Raw genomic sequence first — 22,900 nt, forward strand, 5'->3', positions numbered from 1 at the left:
TATATATATATATATATATATATATATATATATAACGTGGTAATAATTTTCTTTAAACGTGAAAAATTGGGTGTAAATAATATGTAAAGTGGTGTATAATAATAAAATAAACAATGTGTAGCTTTGTAATTAAAGTTTATTCTTAATTTATCTTTTTAATATTTTTCTATCTATCTATCTGATTCTGACAGTTCAGAATATTTTTTTATCTGATGTCTTTTGTTTTATTCAGTGCGACGCATGCGACATCTGGCGGTAGAACTGTTTTATGTAGGTACTAAGTACTTAATAAAATGTATAGGTAGGTACCTAGGTATTTTATTACACACACACATATATATATATATATATATATATATATATATATATATATATATATATATATATATATATATATATATATATGTATATGTATATATATATATATATATATATATATATATATATATATATATATATATATATATATATATATATATATATATATATATATATATATATATATATATATATATATATATATATATATGTAACCGGCGTGGGTTACGTGCGATGACTCTCAAAAATGTACACGCCTGGCCTTCTTCGGAATCTCCCAACTATGCCACCGTTGTAAGGGGTGACGTTCCAGACGGCCCCGCCGTACCGAGTTACCGAGTAAGCTGGATACGGACGGAGGTGAATGGATGTATGAGCCGGGAAGAGCGGGCACTGGACCGACAAGTCAACCTCAATAGCCCTGATAAGGGCTTTCCGAAACTGGTCCGTGAATCGGTATAATGAGGCGAAGCGGTCCAGGCTGGCGGCGCGGCGAGTAGTCCAAGGAGCGGGAGCGGAGAAATGAAACACAGGTTTCAACAGTCACACCAGAACTGGTTTATTACCAAAAAATGCGCCCTCTATATACCCGGCCGTGATCGCGTACCGCCCGACAGTGGGAAAGTACAGCCAATCAGCGGCCGGGGGAGAGAGACAGCCATATCTCTGTCTCTCTCTAATGGGCACCGGACGGGCTACACTTTCATACCGTACCGGTGCCGTTCCAACAGTTCGTTATTACATTACAATTTACAAGTTTATTTTATCAGTAATCTATTTATACAACTTAACATCTAGGCGCATTTAATATTAACATTGTCTTATTCTTTCTTACATCTAATACATTCTGTAAATACATGAGAAATCGGTAGAATCCATAGAGGCCCTTCTTCGGGTCGCATTCCGACGGGCGACCGTTTCGCTCGCCGCCAGGCGCCTGGAATTCTTTTTCAGGGCCGCCGTACGGGGTGTGCGATCCGTCCGTAACACTCCCCCCGTGCAGCTAGTCTGCACCTGAATTCTCGGGGACGGGTCGCGCGCCTTCTCTTCTTATTACCGCGATCTTTGCGGCCGGCCTGGTGTAGACCCCCCTAGGGGTCTTTACCTCCACGACTCGTACTTGGCCGTCTGCTGCTTGGTCGGCTCGGGTCACTATTCCCCGCGGCCAACAGTTCCTCGGCAGGTTCGGGTCGACAATTACGACCATGTCGTCCTTCTGGATCGGAGGCGCGGGATCGCGCCATTTCTTCCGTTGGGCCAACGTTGGGAGATATTCCCGCAGCCAGCGCCGCCAGAACATATCCGCGGATCTCTGGGCGATCCGCCACTGTTTGCGAAGGCAGGCTCCTTCGTCGTCTTCGTCGTAATGCGCCAGCGTGGGGTGCGCATTAGCGGTTCCGATGAGCAGGTGGTTCGGGGTGAGGGGTATAGCTTCCTCGGGCTGCAGAGTCACCTGTGTAAGTGGACGGTTGTTAACTGAATACTCTGCCTCGGCCAGTATCGTTTTCAGGGTCTCCTCCTTCGGAGCCTGTTCGTTTAAAGTCGCCTTGAGAGCTCGTTTTACCGACCTAACGAGCCTCTCCCATGCCCCACCCATGTGTGGGGAAGATGGCGGTATGTATTCCCATCTTATGTTCCGAATTGTCAGCTCCGCCAACAATTTTCCATCCTTCCGTAGTTCCGTCACGGCGTCGCGCATCTCTTTGTCGGCGCCGTGGAAATTGGTCCCGTTGTCGGAGTACAGGGCGATGGGGCACCCTCTCCGGGAAATCATCCGCCTCACTGCCATTATCGTGGAGTCCGCTTGCAGTGAGGACGCGAGTTCTAGGTGGATGGCGCGTGTAACCATACACGTAAAAAGAACGCCATAACGTTTTTCCCGTCTTCGGCCGACAGTCACGGCTATCGGCCCGAAGAAATCTACTCCGCAGTGCGCAAAGGGCGGTGCGCCGTACGCAAGCCGGGATGCGGGCAACTGTCCCATCAGTGGGATCCTTGGTCTGCTCCGAGCTGTCTCACATGTCTGACATTCCCGTGATATTTTCTTAGCGGCGTCCCTCAGCCGCAGGATATGATACTTCGTTCGTAGGTCTGCTACAGTTCTTTCTGTTCCTGGATGTCCACCTTTCTTGTGGACATGTTCAATCAATAGCCGCACATATCGGCATGCTCCGTCGAGGACGGGTGGGGCAGTGAGGCCTGCCGCGAATTCGGACGCGGCCTTAAGGCGTGTACCCATTCGTATTATTCCATTGCTGTCCAAGTACGGCGTCGCGGCGTACAGACGGCTTCCGGGCGGGCTTCCCTTTCCCTCCCGCAGCATTTGCAGCTCGTCTTGAAATGAGCTTTCTTGTGACCTCCTAATCCACATGTTTTCAGCGTCCTGCATCTCCGCGGCGCGCAACTCAAACCCCCCTCCGGGTTGTCCTGTGACCGAGTGCCGCCGGCATCTGGAGATGAATCGTAGTACCCAGGCGGTCGTGCGCACCAGCCGGGTCCAGGAGGAGAACCGCTCCACCTGCGGGAGGGCCTCCTCGTTCCTTGTGTGTCCGACAAACTGTCGAACCGGTTTTTCTTCGAGCGCTTCTGCGCTTGGTCTCGTTCGCCCAACTTTCTCTGTGGGCCATTCTGTCTCTTCCTCCCTCAAGAAACGCGGGCCCCCAAACCACAGTCCGTCTCTTGAGAGGTCAGGGGTCCCCTTGTCGCGGGTTCCAATGTCCGCCGGGTTTTCCTTTGTGGGGACCCATTTCCATTCTTCACGCGTGGTCAACTCATCGATCTCTCCCAATCGATTGGCCACGAACGTTGCATATTTCAAAGGATCATTGCGTATCCAACACAGCACCGTGCTGGAGTCCGTCCAGTAGATCGTTCTTACTATCCTCGCCTGACTCTCCCTTTTGATGGTGGCAGCCATCCGTGCCGCCATCAGTGCCGCCTGTAGCTCTAGGCGCGGTATGGAGAGCGGCTTCAGGGGGGCCACTTTCGATTTGGCCATCACGAACGCCGCGTCGCCGGCGTTCACAAAGTAGGCTATAGCACAACAAGCCTGTTCAGATGCGTCGCAGAAGATGTGCAGCGTCACGAGTCGCCCTTTAGACTGTAGCACACATCTTGGTATTCTGCATTCGTTGTTCTCCATCAGCCGGCGCCACTCTGACCATCTCTCAGAGTGCTCCGGCAACAGCGTCTCATCCCAGCCCGTCTTTGATCGCCAGACGGCCTGTAGGATAATTTTTGACCGCACGGTGAGGCACGTAATAAAGCCGACCGGGTCAAAAATACTCATCGTCGCGCTCAGCATTTGGCGCTTGGTGGGGTTCTCGGGGATCGAGGCCATCTCGGTCCCATATTCGAAGAGAAACGTGTCGCTCCTGGGGTTCCACATTAAACCCAGGACTCTTTCCGTTGTATTTGCTTCTCCTATTCTGATGGCATTTTCCGCCTTTTCCTTTTCCGCAATGCCTTTCAGGACTCCTGGCTTATTAGACGCCCACCTCGTGAGCTCAAAGCCTCCCCTTAGGAGCACCTGCCTCAGGCCATGTATGAGGGATGCGGCCGCTTCTTCGCTGTCGGTCGCATCCAAATAGTCATCCATATACATTCGTCCTTGTATGGCCGCCGCGGCGGCCGGAAATTCGTGTGCGTACGTTTGGGCGACCTTGTCGCGGACAAACTGGGCACTACTGGGCGAGCATTTCGCGCCGAACATCATCGATGTCAACATGTACGTTTCGGGTTCATCCCGGCTATTCGTTCGCCACAGGAACCTTTGCGATGGCTGGTCAGCTTCATTGATCCTAATTCGCAGAAACATCTCCTTGATGTCTGCGGCTACCGCCACGGCCCCTTCCCTGAATCGAAGGAGGTTCCCCAACAGCGAGGACAGGAGGTCTGGTCCTGTCAGTAAGTGGTCATTCAATGACGTCCCCCGGTGCTGGGCGGCAGCGTCAAATACCACTCTTATCTTACCCGGCTTGTTCGGGTTACTCACAGCGAAGTGAGGTAAATACCACTCCCTCGGGTGGTGCACATTCTCTTCTGCGGGGTCGAGCTTCACAGCATATCCTTTTCCAATATATTCACTTATCTTGGCCTTGTAAGCCGCTGCCAATGCCGCGTCACGTCCTAGCTTCCTTTCTAGAGAGTGAAGCCTGTTCAAGGCTGCCTGGCGATTGCACGGCAGTACGTCTCCGTCCCGAGCCCATAATAGCCCGGTCTCCCATTGGCCTGACGGGAGCTGTCTTGTAGTATTCTTCAAGAGTTCCAATGCGCGCTTATCGGTTGCGCGATTCCTTTCGGCGGTGGAGACGCCCAATGACTCCACGGCGAAGTTTCTCTTCAATAGCTCGTCCAACCCTTGCTCGACCCGGTTGTTTGGCAGATTGAAGTTGGGGTGTACGGTACCCCCGTACGTTACTGGCCCCAGTGTGGTCACTATGGTCAGCTGACCATCCTCCCGAAGCACTGGAGTGTCGATCGGGAACATGAGAGACGCGTTATCGAGGCCGATCAGCATCTGCGGTCTGATGACGCGAGCTCCAGTCCGCGCGGGCGCGCCACTTTTGTGTACAAGGTCCAAGTCCTTGATGGTCCTCGCCCCGATCTCGAATTCCCCGTTGTGATCACTTATCAAGGTCACCGTTACACGCTGCGACCTGTGTGTGTTGCTTTGTCCAGTCGCACCTTTTATCGTCAGATTCCTTGCTATCCCCGTAGCACCTATCGCGCGGGCGACACCCTCCTCGAGGAGGGTCACAGACGCAGCCTCGTCCAACAAGGCGAACACTTTTGCGGTCCCCCGCGGTCCCTTCAAAGTAACCGGCAGCACTTTGAATGTGACCGGGACCTCACAGTCATTTGTCCACAGCACCTGCGCATTGTCCACAACTTCCTCACTTTTCACGGCTTCCGCGGCACCATCCGTGCGGTAGTGCAGGATTCTATTGTGGTGTCTCCGGCAGATTTCACACTTTCTTGCTTCACACTCGGGCACCCTGTGCCCTGATTCCAAACACTGGAAACACAGTTTGGACAGCCGCACAAATTCCCAGCGGTCGTCCACGGTCTTCTTCTCGAACCGTTTGCATCGGCGTAAGTTATGCCCGCTGGCCTTACAAAATACGCATTCCTTGTCACTCGTCGTGTCGCGCGTCGCAAACACGTGACTCCTTGGCTCGACGCGTCGAGCGTTCTCGCGGCGGGCGGGCTCGGCGCACTTGTCGCGCTGACCCGCGCGCTCCTTGTCTCTGTTCCTCGCCACCATTCTGAACAGACCTCCGTGGCGCGTGATGCCGGCGGTGATCTCGTCAAGCCAAGCGGCGAGATCGTAGATACTGCTCCTCGTCTCGCGGCGGCGATCGCGGAACCAATCCCACCGGAGTTGCGTCGGCATCTTGGCAACCATCTCCGCTAGCAGCTGCGGGTTGTCGAGATAGCAAGCGTCCATCCCGTCCACGGTGGTGATGACGTTGCGTATCGAAACCGCAAAATCCACGACTGCTTCATCCGCGGGGTGGTCGGCGAGACTCGGCATCCTCCGGGCGTCTTCCAGTATCTGCGCGATGATGAGTGTCGGGCTGCCGAAGGCGTCCTCCAGCGTCCGCAATATTTCCGACACGTTGCGCGGATACAGTAGCAGGCCTGCTACCATGTGACGCGCACGCCCTTCCAGTGCGCGCGCCAATCTTCCTATGTTGTCAGCGTCCCCTATCCCCCATCTCTCAGTAGATTGGAGATATGCCGCGTTGAAGCGGCGCCATTCCCTCGGGTCTCCGCTGAACTTGGGCAACTCCGGCGGCTGCCCCGACCATCGAAAGTAGTCCCCGCCTCGGGGTGAGGGCTCCGCGTAGATTGCTCTTCCATCATCTCTGCGGTGCCGTTCGTCCGGTCGAGCTCCGTCGACCCATTCGCGTACCGGGTAGCGATCGCGTTCGTCCGGTGCGCGCCAACGCAAGCCAGAGGTTTCCATACGCCTCGGCTCCGCGTTGCCAGTAGGCGCCGGGCCATGTCCCCCGGGCGCTTCTCCTCTGTGGCCGGTCAGTTCGTCCCGCGATTCCCCAGCGAATCGCGTAGGTTCCGGATCCAACACCGGAACCGGTAGAGCTGCGGCCGATGTCCTGAATCCCGTTCTGGGCTGATTGGCGGCGTCGTCCTGCCGCGTTCGTAGGTGGGTGGATTGTTCGACACCCGCGATAACCTCCCCCCCTGGGGAGCTTACGTTAGCTGCTGTGCACTTCGACAACAGCTCACGGAGTTGCTGGAACTGCCTCTCGTTGCTGGCGGCTAGCTCCGCCATCTGGCGGCGCAAGTCGCTACTCGTATCAGTCCGGACTGAACTGACAGAGTCCCGATCCTCCTCACGGCGCTGCTCTTCGGGCTCCATGGCGACGTTGCGTCCCGACCTCAGGGATGCAGGCATCGTAGCTGGAGACTGCGTTGAAGGATCCGGCTCGAAGGACCAAAATGTAACCGGCGTGGGTTACGTGCGATGACTCTCAAAAATGTACACGCCTGGCCTTCTTCGGAATCTCCCAACTATGCCACCGTTGTAAGGGGTGACGTTCCAGACGGCCCCGCCGTACCGAGTTACCGAGTAAGCTGGATACGGACGGAGGTGAATGGATGTATGAGCCGGGAAGAGCGGGCACTGGACCGACAAGTCAACCTCAATAGCCCTGATAAGGGCTTTCCGAAACTGGTCCGTGAATCGGTATAATGAGGCGAAGCGGTCCAGGCTGGCGGCGCGGCGAGTAGTCCAAGGAGCGGGAGCGGAGAAATGAAACACAGGTTTCAACAGTCACACCAGAACTGGTTTATTACCAAAAAATGCGCCCTCTATATACCCGGCCGTGATCGCGTACCGCCCGACAGTGGGAAAGTACAGCCAATCAGCGGCCGGGGGAGAGAGACAGCCATATCTCTGTCTCTCTCTAATGGGCACCGGACGGGCTACACTTTCATACCGTACCGGTGCCGTTCCAACAGTTCGTTATTACATTACAATTTACAAGTTTATTTTATCAGTAATCTATTTATACAACTTAACATCTAGGCGCATTTAATATTAACATTGTCTTATTCTTTCTTACATCTAATACATTCTGTAAATACATGAGAAATCGGTAGAATCCATAGAGGCCCTTCTTCGGGTCGCATTCCGACGGGCGACCGTTTCGCTCGCCGCCAGGCGCCTGGAATTCTTTTTCAGGGCCGCCGTACGGGGTGTGCGATCCGTCCGTAACATATATATATATATATATATATATATACAAATAAATTAATGCACCTATTTGCCATACTCAGTATTTTTATGCATAGAATCATTAATAGCACTATCCAACTCAAATCGTTTATCCTTCATTCAAAAATATCACTATTAATGCAAGCGCATAGAGTTTCAATAAACCACAGACAATCCATTGAAGAGCCACCCATTTAGGATAAATAAAGCATTGTACAATATCTATAGAGGAAATTATTTATGGATATTCAATTTAAGTGAATTAGGTATGTTTTGGATCGACCACGGTGGTCCTTGCTATCTTTGTTATTCTACGCGGGCTCGATCAGTTGTGGTACTCTCAACCATTGGTAGCGAACGTTAATAAAGAATCTATTGTACACTGTATTTTTAAAAATGAGTGTAAACAAAGGTATTCATTTTTTTTAAATTTAATATTGTTAGGCCAGGCCTACACCAAGAAGAAGAAGAAGAAGAAGATGAAGAGAAAGATATTTTTAATTTGTAACTTGTAACTTTAGAATAACTTTAGATGAAGAGGAATATAGTACGGCTGTCCAAACTCAAAACACAGTAAGGGACATTTTTTTTGCATTTTTTATTAAGTAGATTCTACTAAGTCCAAAAATGCAACAAAAAAACGTACGACAAAAAAATGTCCCTTACTGTGTTTTAAGTTTGGACAGCCGAGTAGTCTGAGACGCCAAAAATGTTTACTTGCATATACTGGAAAATATATATTTATTTTTTTTAAATATTTTTATTTTAAATAAAGATAAATATTTGTGTTTTTATTATTCACAAATATTTCAATTTCATACTATTTCTGTGAGCCTAGGCGTCTCATTATTAGAAATAGGTATCAAATTGTGGTAGAGTGGGTTCGAACCGAAAAACTCTGACTTAAGAGTCCGCGACACTAACCACGGGACCACAACCCGACGCAATGCAAATTAGGAAGAAAAAAACACAATTATTCCGACTCCTGACCTGACCATATTAGTATTTCAAATACATTTGTCTCACACATGTCTCATTTATTCTTCCTTTGCTTTTAATATTCATAAGTTTCCTTCAACTATCTACTTAATTTGCTAAATTTTATATTATTTCGAGAAATAAAAATACTTTGTGTTCTGATCCACTCACATTTTTATTAACCAACTAGTTTCGGCAACAACCTGTTGCCCTCTTCAGGGTTTCATTTATTACTTCAGGGTTTCATTTATAAAAATGTGAGTGGATCAGAACACAAAGTATTTTTATTTCTCGAAAGAATATATCAATATGATCCACAAAGTTAATGCTTTCAATATTCAAAACATGCTAAATTTTAATTAAAAAATCTATTTTTAATATGATATTATAAAATGTGAAAACGAAATGTTGCAGACCCCTGATTTATATAGGATATTCGGTATTCCAAAACCACTGGTATTGTTCCCAATCATGAATACAGATCTAGTGACACGAGGATTTATTGGCACGAATTGACACCTCTGTCGTCTTAGGCTTCAGTATCACGTTACCCATCATATTAGGGGTGAATAGGGTTACAATATATGGATAAATATGTATAAAGTACTATTTATATTCTATGCGTACTGAGTCAAACAGCCGGCTATCATTCATCACCTCAGATTATGAGAATTTTGTTTTATTTGTTATCTTAAATCACTAATATTTTGAGTGTGTTCAAATACTTAAAAAAAATACAGAATAAACTAAACTGTTTTAATCAAATAAACAGTTTTATTTTGTGAACAAGTATTTGGACACACTCAAAATGTTGTAAATAAATTGTCTGGTAAAATTTGAAGCATAAGTAATAAAACAATGATTAAAGGAAAACACTTCGTTTTTTACCACTTGAGTTTTATTATAGACTACATGTTTCAGAAGTTAAACTTCCATCATTCAGGTCTGTATAGTAACTGAATGATGGAAGTTTAACTTCTGAAACATGTAGTCTATAATAAAACCCAAGTGGTAAAAAACGAAGTGTTTTCTTTAATCATTGTAACATGTCTTACCACAAAGTTAATGCCGAAACAATAAATAAAATATTAAGTAATAAAAATGAAAATGGTATTTTCTGGCGTTTCTCATGTGTGTGATTGAAATCCAGGATTTGGACCTCACATACTTCTTTACATCTCACCAATAGATGTCTCTAGTGAAGTTCTAGTTATTCAAGAACAAGGTTTCTAAATTGGTTCATATATATAGAACTTCCAAGAATTTGAGTGGTGTGGTTGTCAATAATGGGTAGAATTGGTGAATGTTACACGTGTGTAAAGTGATCACTTAAACTAGCCTATAACGGTCGTCAGCCTTGTAAATGCCCAGACTTCCATATTCTTCTTCATCTTTGATGAGATGTCAAAAAATAATACGAAAATAACTCCTGTAATTGGAGATAATCCAGATTTTGTGTACATGTATTTGGACACACTCAAAATGTTGTTAATATTACTTTATAAAGTAAGATATAAACGTATTGTCAATATATGACAAGACTGAAATGACCTGTCCTAGGCTCGGTTAAGTTATTACTTTACACACGTGTAACATTCACCAGTTGTGCCCATGATTGACAACCATACTACTCAATTTTTTATAACGCCTTCTTAATATGTGTTGAAATGTAAAAAATAACTTCTTAGTGGATAATCTAGATTTGTACACAAGTATTTGGACACACTTGTAAACTAAAACGGTTAAGTTGTATTTGTATTCAAATTCGACTTAAACTTAATGCGAGTTACGAACGATCCAAAAACATATCCCTCACATACGTAAGTCGGGGTATTATGATTATTCATTGACATCACTACGAACAAGATAAATTGTATAATTCATCAAGAACCCATAAATAAATTCACCATAATTACGCGCTATAGAAATAGCAAATAGAGATTACCAAAATAGATTCAACAACAATGGGGTCCCGGGCTAATTTAGACATCTCTGGATCATACCAGATATGTCTCATGGAATTTCAGCTTTCCATTGTGCAATAATGGTTGCAATTGTGCATTGACTGCATTGTCCTTCACCTGTGCAAGCCGAGGATACGCAGTTCGAGGCTAACGTGAGAAAACCAACATCCTAACTCGCCGTGAAACAGATTCTGTATTTACGAAATTGATCTCTTGGGCAAATACATAAAAGTCAGCATTTAGACCATTTGTATTTTGGTCAATGAGCTTTGTTAAAAAAAGTGTATTGTGATCATGAACGGGCGTGAACCTTTATGCTATCCTTGAAGCCCGTATCACACGAGCGAATGGATATTTTTCAACAATAACAAAAATAGGGAAACCATCCTATAATTGGTAGTAATAGTAGACTCTGCTTAATCGGTTCCTTATAAACTATTACGAGAGGTGGTATCATTTATCATACATCATTTATGATAAAAATATTAAAAGACATTGGTACCATAAACCAAGTTATGACACAAAACGCCAAACTCTCTTCTAGTGGCACGGAAGGCCTGTAAACGACAGTCAGCAGGCCGGCTTCTCCGGAGGAGTTTTACATGGTTTCCTCCCAGCAATGAGAAAATGCTGAGAAATTCCTGATTGGCCCACATTAAGTTATCCCTCATGTTCTCAACACAGATTAAAATAAAACATTTTAGCTAGAAGAATCAAAAATCCTCTTAATGATCTTTACACTTTGTGTTTTATCACTTTTTAATTGATATTACACAAAGTGAGCGATGAATGAATGGGGATGTATATTCCATACTTTAAAGTAAACAATGCTTTTAATTTACAAAATAGTTAATAATTAAAGCTATTTTTTGTAAATTATAGCTGTTTTCAAAAGAAAAATGAAAGTACTGAATGCAATCGAAATGTAATCTCTCAGTCCCGCAAAACGATAAACATTATCAATGTATAAACATATCAATCGATTCTTATTTTTTCTTGAATGTTTTTTGCAAATACTCTGTGGCCCATTTATAATATTTATTTTTTAAAAAAAACCAGAACTTTATATTTAACCATTTTTTTATAAAACAGTAGTTTACACAAAGCTCTATTTTTATTTTGTAACATTTATCCATTTTTAATTGGTAGATCTCGTTTAAGATAGTAGTTTTAACCAAGTAAAACTTAAACAAAAAAAATCATATAAATTTGATACAATCCAAAAAAAACACTTGTTTAAAAATTTATTCATTCATACCCTTATCCGCACCCGATGGTGCATAGGGCACTGCATCATATAAATGCAGTGTTATCTTGATCATTAACACATGAAGGAAAGGTGATCAACCCTCCGCTTCAAGTACCAGACCAGGGTAATATTGAATAAATATTATAGAGTGAAAAAATCACTTACATTTATTTCACCCTTCCCCTGAGAATCGAACTCGGGACTTCCAGTACGGTAGCCCAGCGCGCTGACTAAAACACTACGGAGGCAGACATAAATTAAAATTAATTAAATAAATTATATCGTGTAAAACGGTCCTACGTGGGAATAGTACACAAAACTCAAACAATTGGATCTGTCAAAAATTCAGGGCGGGTGGAACTAATCTTTCTGACCTGCACAAAGCATATCGCAGGGCGATCCATTATGAAGTCTCTACCTGCTAGTCAGTAAATCTACCTGTTAGTTGAAGCCAATTACCTCTGCCGACATCATGAGTTCCTGGTACAATTAGAAATAATTCGCAACGCTTGTCGGCGTAAGGAACAAGTGAACTGACTTGAAGGAATGTGTCGCAAGCTTTGCGACACCGACATAATTACGGTACACGTGCATACTTCAAGGGGGTACTGGCAAATATACGATTAAGTAAGTGACTGCGCGAGGGGCCACACGTATCTCCACGAACATTTAAAAAAAAAAATGTTTGCTAGTGAAAGACAGCGTACTTCTTGATAGCTGTAGTCTTCCTTTTATTTTTTTTATTTATCAGTGTTTTTACATTGATTTTTAATATTTTCTACATTATTTTTGACATCTCAACATGGATGAAGAAGAATATGGAAGTCTGGTCATTTACAGGGCTTACAGTGTGCGAGAGTCACTATAGACGTCTATGGTGGGGCGAGGAAAGCTTTTACAAAACAGAAACTCTTCATTTGTATGTGAGGTGTAAAAATAATGTAACAAAATAATTCCTAATTGGAGATAATCCAGATTTGTGAACAAGTATTTGGGTAAACTATAACTGTTATTTTCATCGCTTAAAAACATTGTGAAATTGTATAATTTTAAATATGTATAAACGAGTAACGATTTTTCTTTTCTATTAAACCAGAATGGGACACAGCAATCGCTAGTATTTAAATTAAAGAGAATTTGAACATTTTATAAAATAACTTTAAATTATTTCGCAATGAATTGTAAATGAATACTTTTAAAACTTTGATCTTATTTTCTTATGTAACAATTTGAGTGTGTCTAAATACTTGTTCACAAATCTGGCTTTTCTTTACTAATACTACATTGCCCTTACATACGATAATTTGTTGTCAATCATGAGTGGAATGGTGAATATTACACGTGTGTAAAGCGATCACTTAACCAGCCGATGATAGGTCGAAAACCTTGTAAATACCCAGATTTCCAAGATCATCTTCATCTATGCGATGTCATATTTTTCATCAAATGTAATATTAAAATGATTTATATATCCGGCAACGCATTTTTTCAAAGATTTCTTAGAAAAAAATGATTTTCTATAACACTTTGTTGGATATGTGTCTAAGTTTTGCAACAAAAGCTTGTTTACACACGAACACAAAGCCCAAACACATTAAATCTTTTTACGTAAAAGTCAATTTATCAAAAAAATCGCGAATAAAAAAGCTTCACCTTCAAATAGTGATCGCCAGACCCGCCCTCTTTCAAAGGGTGTCGATTGCGTGTTTGGACGAACCCTTACAAAAGGATTATTCCGATGAAATGTGTTAAATAATAGCCTGGATTTATCATTTTTTCAAAACATTTTTTACAATGGCCAATAAAAGTAAACAAATGTGTTTCCTTTGATTCCATTCACCTGCCTGAATCGGAATCCCAAGCCGCTGGAATGGGCAAGTATTTGTCCGATTTTATTCAAAAAAATTATTTATTTTATTGCAAAAATGGGCGTAAATTTTTGACTATCAAAAGGTTTTTTTTTTTATATAAAACCAGCTAGCCATCTCGCTGCTTCTCAGCAAGGGTAGGAAGAGAGAATAGAACGCAACAATAATCTGTTTTTGCAAACAATCTTCGCCTCTTGCACATTTGTGCATTTCCTCATACATACCGGCCGATTATCCCACTCCTGGCCTAACCAATTGAACCAACTGAAGTATTTGAAATACTCGATTATGTCCAATTTTCCTCGGTCTTCTTCTGGTCTATTGCCAACCATATTAGCCTTTTAATGTTTTTTTTTTTTTAATATTGTTCTCTTTCTAAACCTTAAATGTAGTGTGTAAATAAAAGTAGAATTCAATCCAATAACCGTAATAATTTTGCATAAATAATTAAATAGATTTTTTTAAACTTTTAAAAAAAAAATTGAATTTAAACGTATTGCGTACAGTTTTTAAAATGTATTTTTTTACAAAGAAAAGCGTTAACTATTTATGTTTATAAATATTTAAGGCATTTATTTTGTGGTTATCGATTTTTAGTTTTAAATTTTTTTACAAAAAAAATAGTAGGTAATTGTTTTATAGCAGACAAAAAAAAATTAGTGGTTATATACTAATATTACTATATTTTTGAAAAAAATATTAAAAAAAAAATTATAGTTTTATTTTGGCCTAAAATCGTTCATTGTGCCATATTTTATCCGGCGTCATTCTGTCTCCCGTATTAAGGAATATCTCCTTACCATAATCAAAAGGAAACTTGAATGAATTCATAGGTAAGACTTTACAAAAGGCTAGTACCATAAGGGCAACAATAGAAGTTCGTAAATGTGTCATCCTTCGGCACTTTAAAATTTGGACATTAAATAAGACTAGTGCCCATACACTTCTTATTCCTGGCTCCATCCTAACTTATCATATCTATAGACTGTTGAGATCAGCTCTCCTCGTCTTCAGGTTGTAGGTCCTTCTGTCATGGACAACGTCACCTAGGCCATGCCTTCGAATCATGTTATCTTTCTGTTTTCCATGAATTCTTTGGTCTTCCTCTAGATGCCTTTTGAGGAAGATCCACGGGGATTGCCTGGTTCACAATATGATCAGGTTCTCTGCGTTCTATGTGCCCATACCATCTCCAATTGCCTTTCCTCTACTTTACTATTGATGCCTGATACAGCCAGGCTTCCACAAATGAGTGAACTCTTTATGTTGTCTCTAAAAGATACTCCAGCTGACCACCTAAGCATTCGCATTTCAGCAGTTTCTAGTTCCTTAGAGTAGGTGTGATACATCGTCCAGCTTTCGGAGCCATAGTAGTTTACTTAAATAAAATAGTAGTATGAATATTTAATAGGTAAGAAACTAGTCATTAAAGCCATTAAAAAAAACCTCAATCAACAAAATTATTGTTTTCAAAATTCCAAGTCTCTGATGAAGAACCATTTAAAATAAAAGCAATTTTCAACTATTAACTGGTAAGGTCAGGAGACGGAAAAATTGACGAGTATGTATGAATAGATGGGTGAACTTGGAAGAGGCGAAAATTGTTTGCAAACTCATATTGATGTTGCATTCTATTCATTCTGACTACCCCTGTGGACAATCAGCGTGATAGTAAGATTGTTTAAAAATATATTAAACGTTATCGTAGTCTTAATGTAATAAATGATTTATCTGCAATGACAACATTTTGTCTTCAATGCTTTTACAAGCGAATGCCATAAATTGTGTAATTCTTCTGAATTACGTTTGTTGGACCAACGCTCCTTACAAGAGTTTAAGGTACTGTCGAAAGGTATAAAGCGATAACAAAAGGTCACTAAGGGATCCTGAATGTCCTGAATCTACCCTTAGACCTCCCGCAGTGTTTCACTTCCGGTCACAGATCCGATGTTCCCCAATTTCGCAGTGATCTATAAAATAAAGATTGGCTTTCAAACATAATAGTCTGCTAATAAAAGTTAAAATAAATGTTAAGATAAATTTTGCTTTATAGTGTTTATTTATTTCTATTTATACAAGTACATGCTAACAAGTTAAAAAATAAAATTTCTTGAATGTTTTTCGCAGATATTTTGTGGCATATTTTAAAAACTTTATAAAATAAAACAATTTTATTTTAACCACTTTTTTAATACCATCAGTCAGTCTTGATAAAGAAGCGGTTAGCTTCAAAACCAGTAGACATTATAATTAAGATATACTTAAATATTTAAAGTGATTTTAAAACAAATTTACACTTTAATTATACAAAAAAAATGTATTAATTTAAATTTACTATGATTTCTATCGTAAATAAGAAGTATTGTGTCACTTCCTTAAGTTAAATTAAGATTTGTGACATATTCAAGATAAATTCAATTATTGTATCCAGAATTTATTTAATACATTGTACCTAATATTTGAAGTGTCACATAGTCAAAACAGCTCTTGAAATTGCTCAGATTGTTGTTCATTTTGTTGGTGAGTATTGAAAATTTATTGGTGTCTCTGTTACTGATGTTATACACGATTCAGCTTGTAGAATAGAGGCTTATAGATATCCTATAGCTTTACAATATTTTATTATTTTCTTTTATTCATCTCTAATCCATAGCTATATACATATAGAAGAATCTAACTTTGTATTTAACTGGTCATTTTATTCATCAAAATGCTAGCGAGTTGCTACAGGTGTATAATGTTCTAAGTACATATTCAATTTTTTTTTAGTCAAATAACGCAGAAAACAAATGATTTCACACATTGAAAACTAAATATCTTTGTTTTTGGTTGAAATTTTGCTTTTTTTAATTTAAATGCTGGTGAGTTCATTTAACATATTCAAAATGTTTTTGCTGTTATATTGTGTCACGTTTTATAAACTTTATAAAAATAATTATATCCTAACATTATTTCACTTTCATTTTTGGTACAATTTTTCCAACTATTTTTGACAAATACCTTGTCTTCTTTAGGGATAGACAAGTATTAAATCTAAATATTCATAGTATGTGTTAAAAAAAGGCATAGTACGGCAAAACGGTATACATATGAAAAACATGTGTTTGTATTTTTATAACTTTTTATTTTTATTTTTTTTACAAAATACACATAATACAAAATTGTTGGTAAATTTACAAAACATTTCAAATATAACGTTTCTACCTCTCTAATAAAGTAGATACTTATGTTTAGAGAGGGAGTTTCTATTTACAATTATTATTGATTTTTTTTATAAACAAAGTAAATTAAAACAAAGTAATTAAAAAGTAATAATAAATATTACTTAGTATGAAGTTTAGGTAGGGGTGAGCCTTTTATGTTTTATAAATTTAGTTTTAAAGGTTTAATAATTTTTTATAGATTTTAAGTTTTCCGGAAGTTAATTAAAGTTTTTTTTACCTACGTACGTTTAACACTGCTGTTGTTTCACATTTGTGCAGTATTAAATTATTAGAAAATCTAGAGTAACGTGAATTTTGCACATCAGTTGTTTTTTCTTTAAAAGTTTGTAAGATAGAGGCTTTATTAAAAATGTCTTCAACTGTTGGTACATTTAGTTCTTTGAATACTAATTTTGGAGGGTAAGTTCTGGGTTTTTTAAGAATTATTTTTTCAATATTTTTTTGAAAAATAGACAGTGATTCTAAATATCTCCTATAAGCTCCTCCCCAGACTACAATTCCATACTGCACCTTTCAATAACGGTTTTATTTTTAAAACCATATATTAATAAATTTTGATGTTTTACAATATTTCACGTTAAAATATAAATGGAATTATACCAAACACCTTCTATAGCGTCCACACTGCACAAAACTTCCCAAATTCAATAGTTCCACAAGGAAAGACTCTTAGAAATCGACTTCCGCCTTTGCGCCGATCAATAAGCAAATCCATTGTTACTTTTCATAAAACCCAAATATTGTGACATTCCCTGATGCAATATCCTCTTCCTTTCACACTTTCGATGACTTCTTCAAACTCCCTTTCATACCCACTTCTCTGACTTGGTACCATTCAAAACTGGCTAGATCAGATCTTCAACTGACACAATTGATGGATGATCCATCAATTTTTTTATGTGCGACACTTACAGGTACTAATGATTTGGGATATTGATATAGCGAAAGCAGTGTGTAAAAATAGCCGTTTAACCAACATTTTTTTAAGTGCGCGTAAAACTTCTTAAAACATTTTGAGTGTGTCCAAATACTTGTTCACAAATCTGAATTATCTCCAATTATAGGAGTTATTTTTCATATTATTTTTTGAGATGTCAAAGATGAATTTGTTTAATGACACACTCAAAATGTTGTAAATAAATTAACTGGTCAATAATAAAAAGTAAAATGATATTCTCCTGCGGTTCTCATGTATTGTGATTATAATCCAGGTTTCGGACCTCATATCGCTCACTCCTTTCAAGAAGGTCATAAATAAAAAAAACTTGATTTTTCAGGAGAACGTTTTTAAAGTTTAAAAATATAACACAATGTATTAAAAATAAATATCAAGCCACTTATTGAACTTTTTTTCTGAGCAACAGATATTTTTAGTTAAAACCAGAAGGTTTTTTCTCCATTTGAAAAATATTTAGTTTATTTAAAAAAAATTAATAAACAATACCTTTTCTTCAAAATGAAAAAACAACATTTTCTGCCCTGTAGCGGGTAAATATTAAGTTAAAAATATGATTCTTTTTCTGGGGTATAGTACATTTTCTAGGCATTATAAAAACATGCATAACTCAAAATTGACGTTTTTTGATTTATGACGTTCTTGAAAGGAGTGAGCGATATACTAATAAAAGAGTTTCTGCTCAGTAAAAAGCTTCTTTTCATGTCACCAATAGATGTCTCTAATGAAGCTTTAGTGATTCAAGAACTGTGTTTCGAAAGAAATTAATGTATGAATTGAGTAGAATTGGTAAATGTTACACGTGTGTAAATTGATCACTTAAACCGTGTATGCATGACGGTCGTCAGCCCCGTAAATGCCCAGACTTCCATATTCTTTTTCATCTTTGATGAGATGTCAAAAAATAATACTAAAGTTCTTTATTAACTCTACAAGAATAGAACTCCAGAAATCCGAACTAATTTAGGCTGTGGCCTGTTCGGATTTGGAAAAGTTCGGATTAGCCGAGAAATCGGTCATCCTTTTGTGTTTTTTCTAGTTCATTCACCTCTTATGATAATGAAGTACTATATGACGACGTTTTATTTAATGTTTATGCACATTATTTGCAATTTTTTACATTTCAATCTAATATTAAAGTAGTTGAGTAGTAATACAGTACTTTATACTGTATTAAATTTTCAATAATATTGATACATTATTAGGATATATCGCTCACTCCTATCAACAGCGTCATAAATCAAAAATCGTCAATTTTCAGTTGTGCATGTTTTCGGAATGCTCAGAAAATGTACTATATTCCAGCAAAAGCGGCATATTTTTAACTTAATATTTACCCGCTACGGGGCAGAAAGTGTTGATTTTGCATTTTGAGAAAAAGGTATTGTTCAATTATGTTTCTAAATATAGGTACTAAATATTTTTAAAATGGAGAAAAAACATTCAGGTTTTACCTAAAAAGATCTGTTGCACAATAAAAAGTTCCATAAGTGGCTTGATATTTATTTTTGATACATTTTATTATATTTTTAAATTTTAAAAACGAGTGAGCGATACAAGTATATATTTTTAAAAAAATAATATCATTTTTAAATGTATAATTCATTAAAACGCGTATATCAATACATTTAAAGAAATAGTGGTATTGACAAAGTGATAATGTTGACATGGAATATGTACTACACACACACACACACACACACACACACACACACACACACACACACACACACACACACACACACACACACACACACGCGCACACACACACGCGCACACACACGCGCACACACACACACACACACACTCACCTCAACTAACATAACTTTCATAAGAATAGCATTATCGGAGGATTTTTTTAATTGGCCATAGTTTTGTTAATTAATGTTGTATAATATATTGTTTTGGCTGTAAAAATCCCAAATAAAATAAAATAAAAAATTAAATAAAAATAATTAAAATAGATAGATATTACAAGAAAGTGACTGCCGAATCAACTTTTATCCTTTTATCCTAAGTATCCTTCCATTTAATACTTATATGGCAGTCAGATTCATTAAGAAATGTGTGTTAAGGTGATTTAGGCATGTGAATAAAATGAGTGAAGAAAGAAAAATAAAACAAATCATGTGGCGAATGTGGTTGGTTAGTTATAATGAAATCAGAGAAAGACCGAAGAAAACTTGGCATGATCAATTAATTCAAATACTTGAAAGTGGTCATTAGGTCAAGAATAATGGACGGGTATGTATGAGGAGATGCATAAATATGGAAGAGGCGAAGATTGTTTGCAAAGTCTGATTGATGTAGCCTCCTACTCTCTCTCTGCCTACTCCTTTGGGGAAGCAGCACGAAGGTTAAAAAGTTAGTTTATTACAATAAATTTGTACTAGTACGCCAGTACTACGAAACTTAATACCAAAATATAAAACGTTTTAACCACACACATTTAAAAAATTAATTCCAAAATATTTTACAAAAATTCATGGTTTACGTTAATACGCAAAATGGCGTCGACAAACCACACAACACACCACAGCATCCCCAATGAATCACCCCTTAAAAAATACGATTCGCCATTACAATTCCCCCTAACTAAATTTTATTTATTTCGCTTGGGGTTGACTATGCGAACTTGGTTACTCCTCTGCTAGTAACAACTTACACGAAAAGCACTGTAACTGGAAAATAAAGTTTCTTAAAAATAATATAACAAATAGATAGGTATATCAATATGTCCGCCTCCGTAGTGTAATGGTCAGCACTCTCGGCTACCGTTCTGGAGGTCTCTGGTTCGATTCCAAGGGGGTTAAATAAATATAAGTGATTTTTTTTCACTGTAATATTTATTCAATATTACCCTGGACTGGTACCTGAATCGGAGGTCTGATCACCTTTCCTTCATATGTAAACGATCAAGATAACACTGCGTTGATATGACGCAGTGCCCTATGCACCATTGGGGTGCGGATTAGGGTTTTATTATTATATCAATATATTTCAAAGAAGGATAAAATAGTCTGAATATAGTCGAAATGTACTCTCTTAGACGAATTTGTGGCAAAACGATGTTTTATACCATAGGTGTTCGAATGGTGATATAAGGAAAGAATGCAAGGCTGAGATAAGCACTATCCATAAAATTAAGAAAGGTGTGTTGAGATGGTTTAGGTATATGAATCAAATGAGTGAAGAAAGAAAAGTAAAAAATTATGGAGTACAGTAAGAACGAGGTAAACTTGTATTGTTTTTCAAATTTTGTATTGTAGTAATTCTTTTGAGATGATCTCTCTCTCTTTTACACACACACTAAATATCTCTTATCCCTTGTTTTTTGAGAAGTTTCACTTCCGTCATGTGTACGGTGTAGCATGTGCAATTTTTATTTTATACATTTCATCTAATTAATAAAATTTCTTCATATTTTTTACTCTTCATTTTGTTCTTCCAACTATTTTCTGTATTTTAATTTAAGTTTTACTAGGTAAATACCATTTTTTCTTGATGCGGAATGGATCAAAGCGCGTGTCACAACAGATTTTAAAGAATAGCGGTATTTACCTAGTATAACTAACATTAAAAATTGAAATATATTATCAAAAATTACACAAAATTAGTGCCGAAACAATTAATGAAATTATTTTTTTTGCATTTAACCATTTTCAAAGGTTCAAATTTTGACCGCTCTCACTACTCTGTTTTTGAAAGGTTTAAAGTGTTGCACTTAGCAATAAGCCTGCCAATATATTTAAACATAAAATTCGTATATTTTTTTTAATGTAATATTTATTCAGCATTGCTTTTCCTGCGAGCTGGAATCATGGCTTTATACATTTCCAAGGGAGTGGAAGCTAAATTAATTAAATTGATGAAATATTGCCTTCGCACAGCCTTACCCTCCTCCTTTTTAATCCGACGCATTAATATGCAACGCACGCTGCATTTTCTATACCCGGGTGACATTTTCCCTCCTATATGCATCTCACGCAACGCCCCTCGGAGCTTTTTACGGTCTGGCGAATTCGGACAAACCCTTACAGCGATACAATTTGTTTGAATGGGGTGCAAACTTAATATAACAAACATAAATTCTTTGACGAAGGCGGCGATTTAGGGGTAGTTGTAAGTATGCGAACTTGACTGAGAAACTAGAGTCGTTGTTTTATAGCCCTAGAGGCTTTTCAATATTCAGTTACAAAGGGAAAATATTGCGTTATGACTATTTCAGAGAAAAATATGCACTTTTCATTTTTAAGCGTTTTAGTGGTAAGATTATTCTTATATGTATGCTGAAATTACTGAACTTTTTTTCGAAGAAACGGTGGTAAAAAGTAATTTTATTATTTGTCTACCAAACCTTTTCATGAATTGATTTGGCAGTCGCTTTGTAGTAATATCTATCCATTTTGAACTTAAGTTTTACTTGGTGAATATCACATTTTTTTATAATCTAATGTGTTAAGTATTTCGATGTGTTCCGCATCATTTTCTAACACCGTGTGCGGAATGGATAGAAACACGTGTCTCAATAGATTAGAAATATCGGTAATTACCAAGTGAAATATAAATTTAAAAAAAAAATCATCAATATTTTTCTCGTATATTGACCGATAACATTAGTTTTACTTCCATTCGGTAAAAAATATACCAAATATAGTTTTTTTAATTCGATATCTTAAGCCGTTTTTGTCTAATGTATGGAAGTGAAACATAGAGTTGGCAAAAGAAGGATGAAAGTAGACTGAATGCAGTCGAAATGCGATCTCTCAGAAGAATGTGCGACAAAACGATGCATGATAGATGTGCGAATAGTGAAATATGGAAGGAATGCAAAGCTGAGATAAGCATTATCGATAAAATTAAGAAAGGTGTGTCGAGATGGTTTGGACATGTAGAACGAATGAGTGAGGAAAGAACGGTAAAACAAATTTATTAGGCGAATGTTAGTGGGAAAAGAAGCAGAGGAAGACCGAGAAAAACATGGCACGGTCAGGTATGCCAAATACTTGAAAGTGGTCAGGTTAGGAGTCGTAACAATCGGCGGGTATGTATGAGGAGATGCATGAACGTGGAAGAGGCGAATAATGTTTGCAAGGACAGA

The 22,900-nt window shown here is 39.0% G+C and overlaps 1 protein-coding gene across 1 annotated transcript; it reads right to left on the minus strand.

The window, feature by feature from the left end:
• Nucleotides 1-1,321: 1,321 nt before the first annotated feature.
• On the minus strand, nucleotides 1,322-6,739 carry LOC148299967 (uncharacterized). Its single transcript, XM_088275442.1, has 2 exons — nucleotides 6,539-6,739; nucleotides 1,322-5,431 (listed from the first exon to the last, which is right to left on the minus strand). The coding sequence occupies exons 1-2, from the start codon at nucleotides 6,737-6,739 to the stop codon at nucleotides 1,322-1,324; spliced, it is 4,311 nt and encodes a 1,436-aa protein (XP_088131568.1).
• Nucleotides 6,740-22,900: the final 16,161 nt, after the last annotated feature.

The sequence above is a fragment of the Brachycentrus maculatus genome, unplaced genomic scaffold, assembly GCF_059751285.1.
Source record: "Brachycentrus maculatus isolate JH-2025_06_01 unplaced genomic scaffold, ASM5975128v1 h1tg000869l, whole genome shotgun sequence".
Classification (NCBI taxonomy): Eukaryota; Metazoa; Arthropoda; class Insecta; order Trichoptera; family Brachycentridae; genus Brachycentrus; species Brachycentrus maculatus.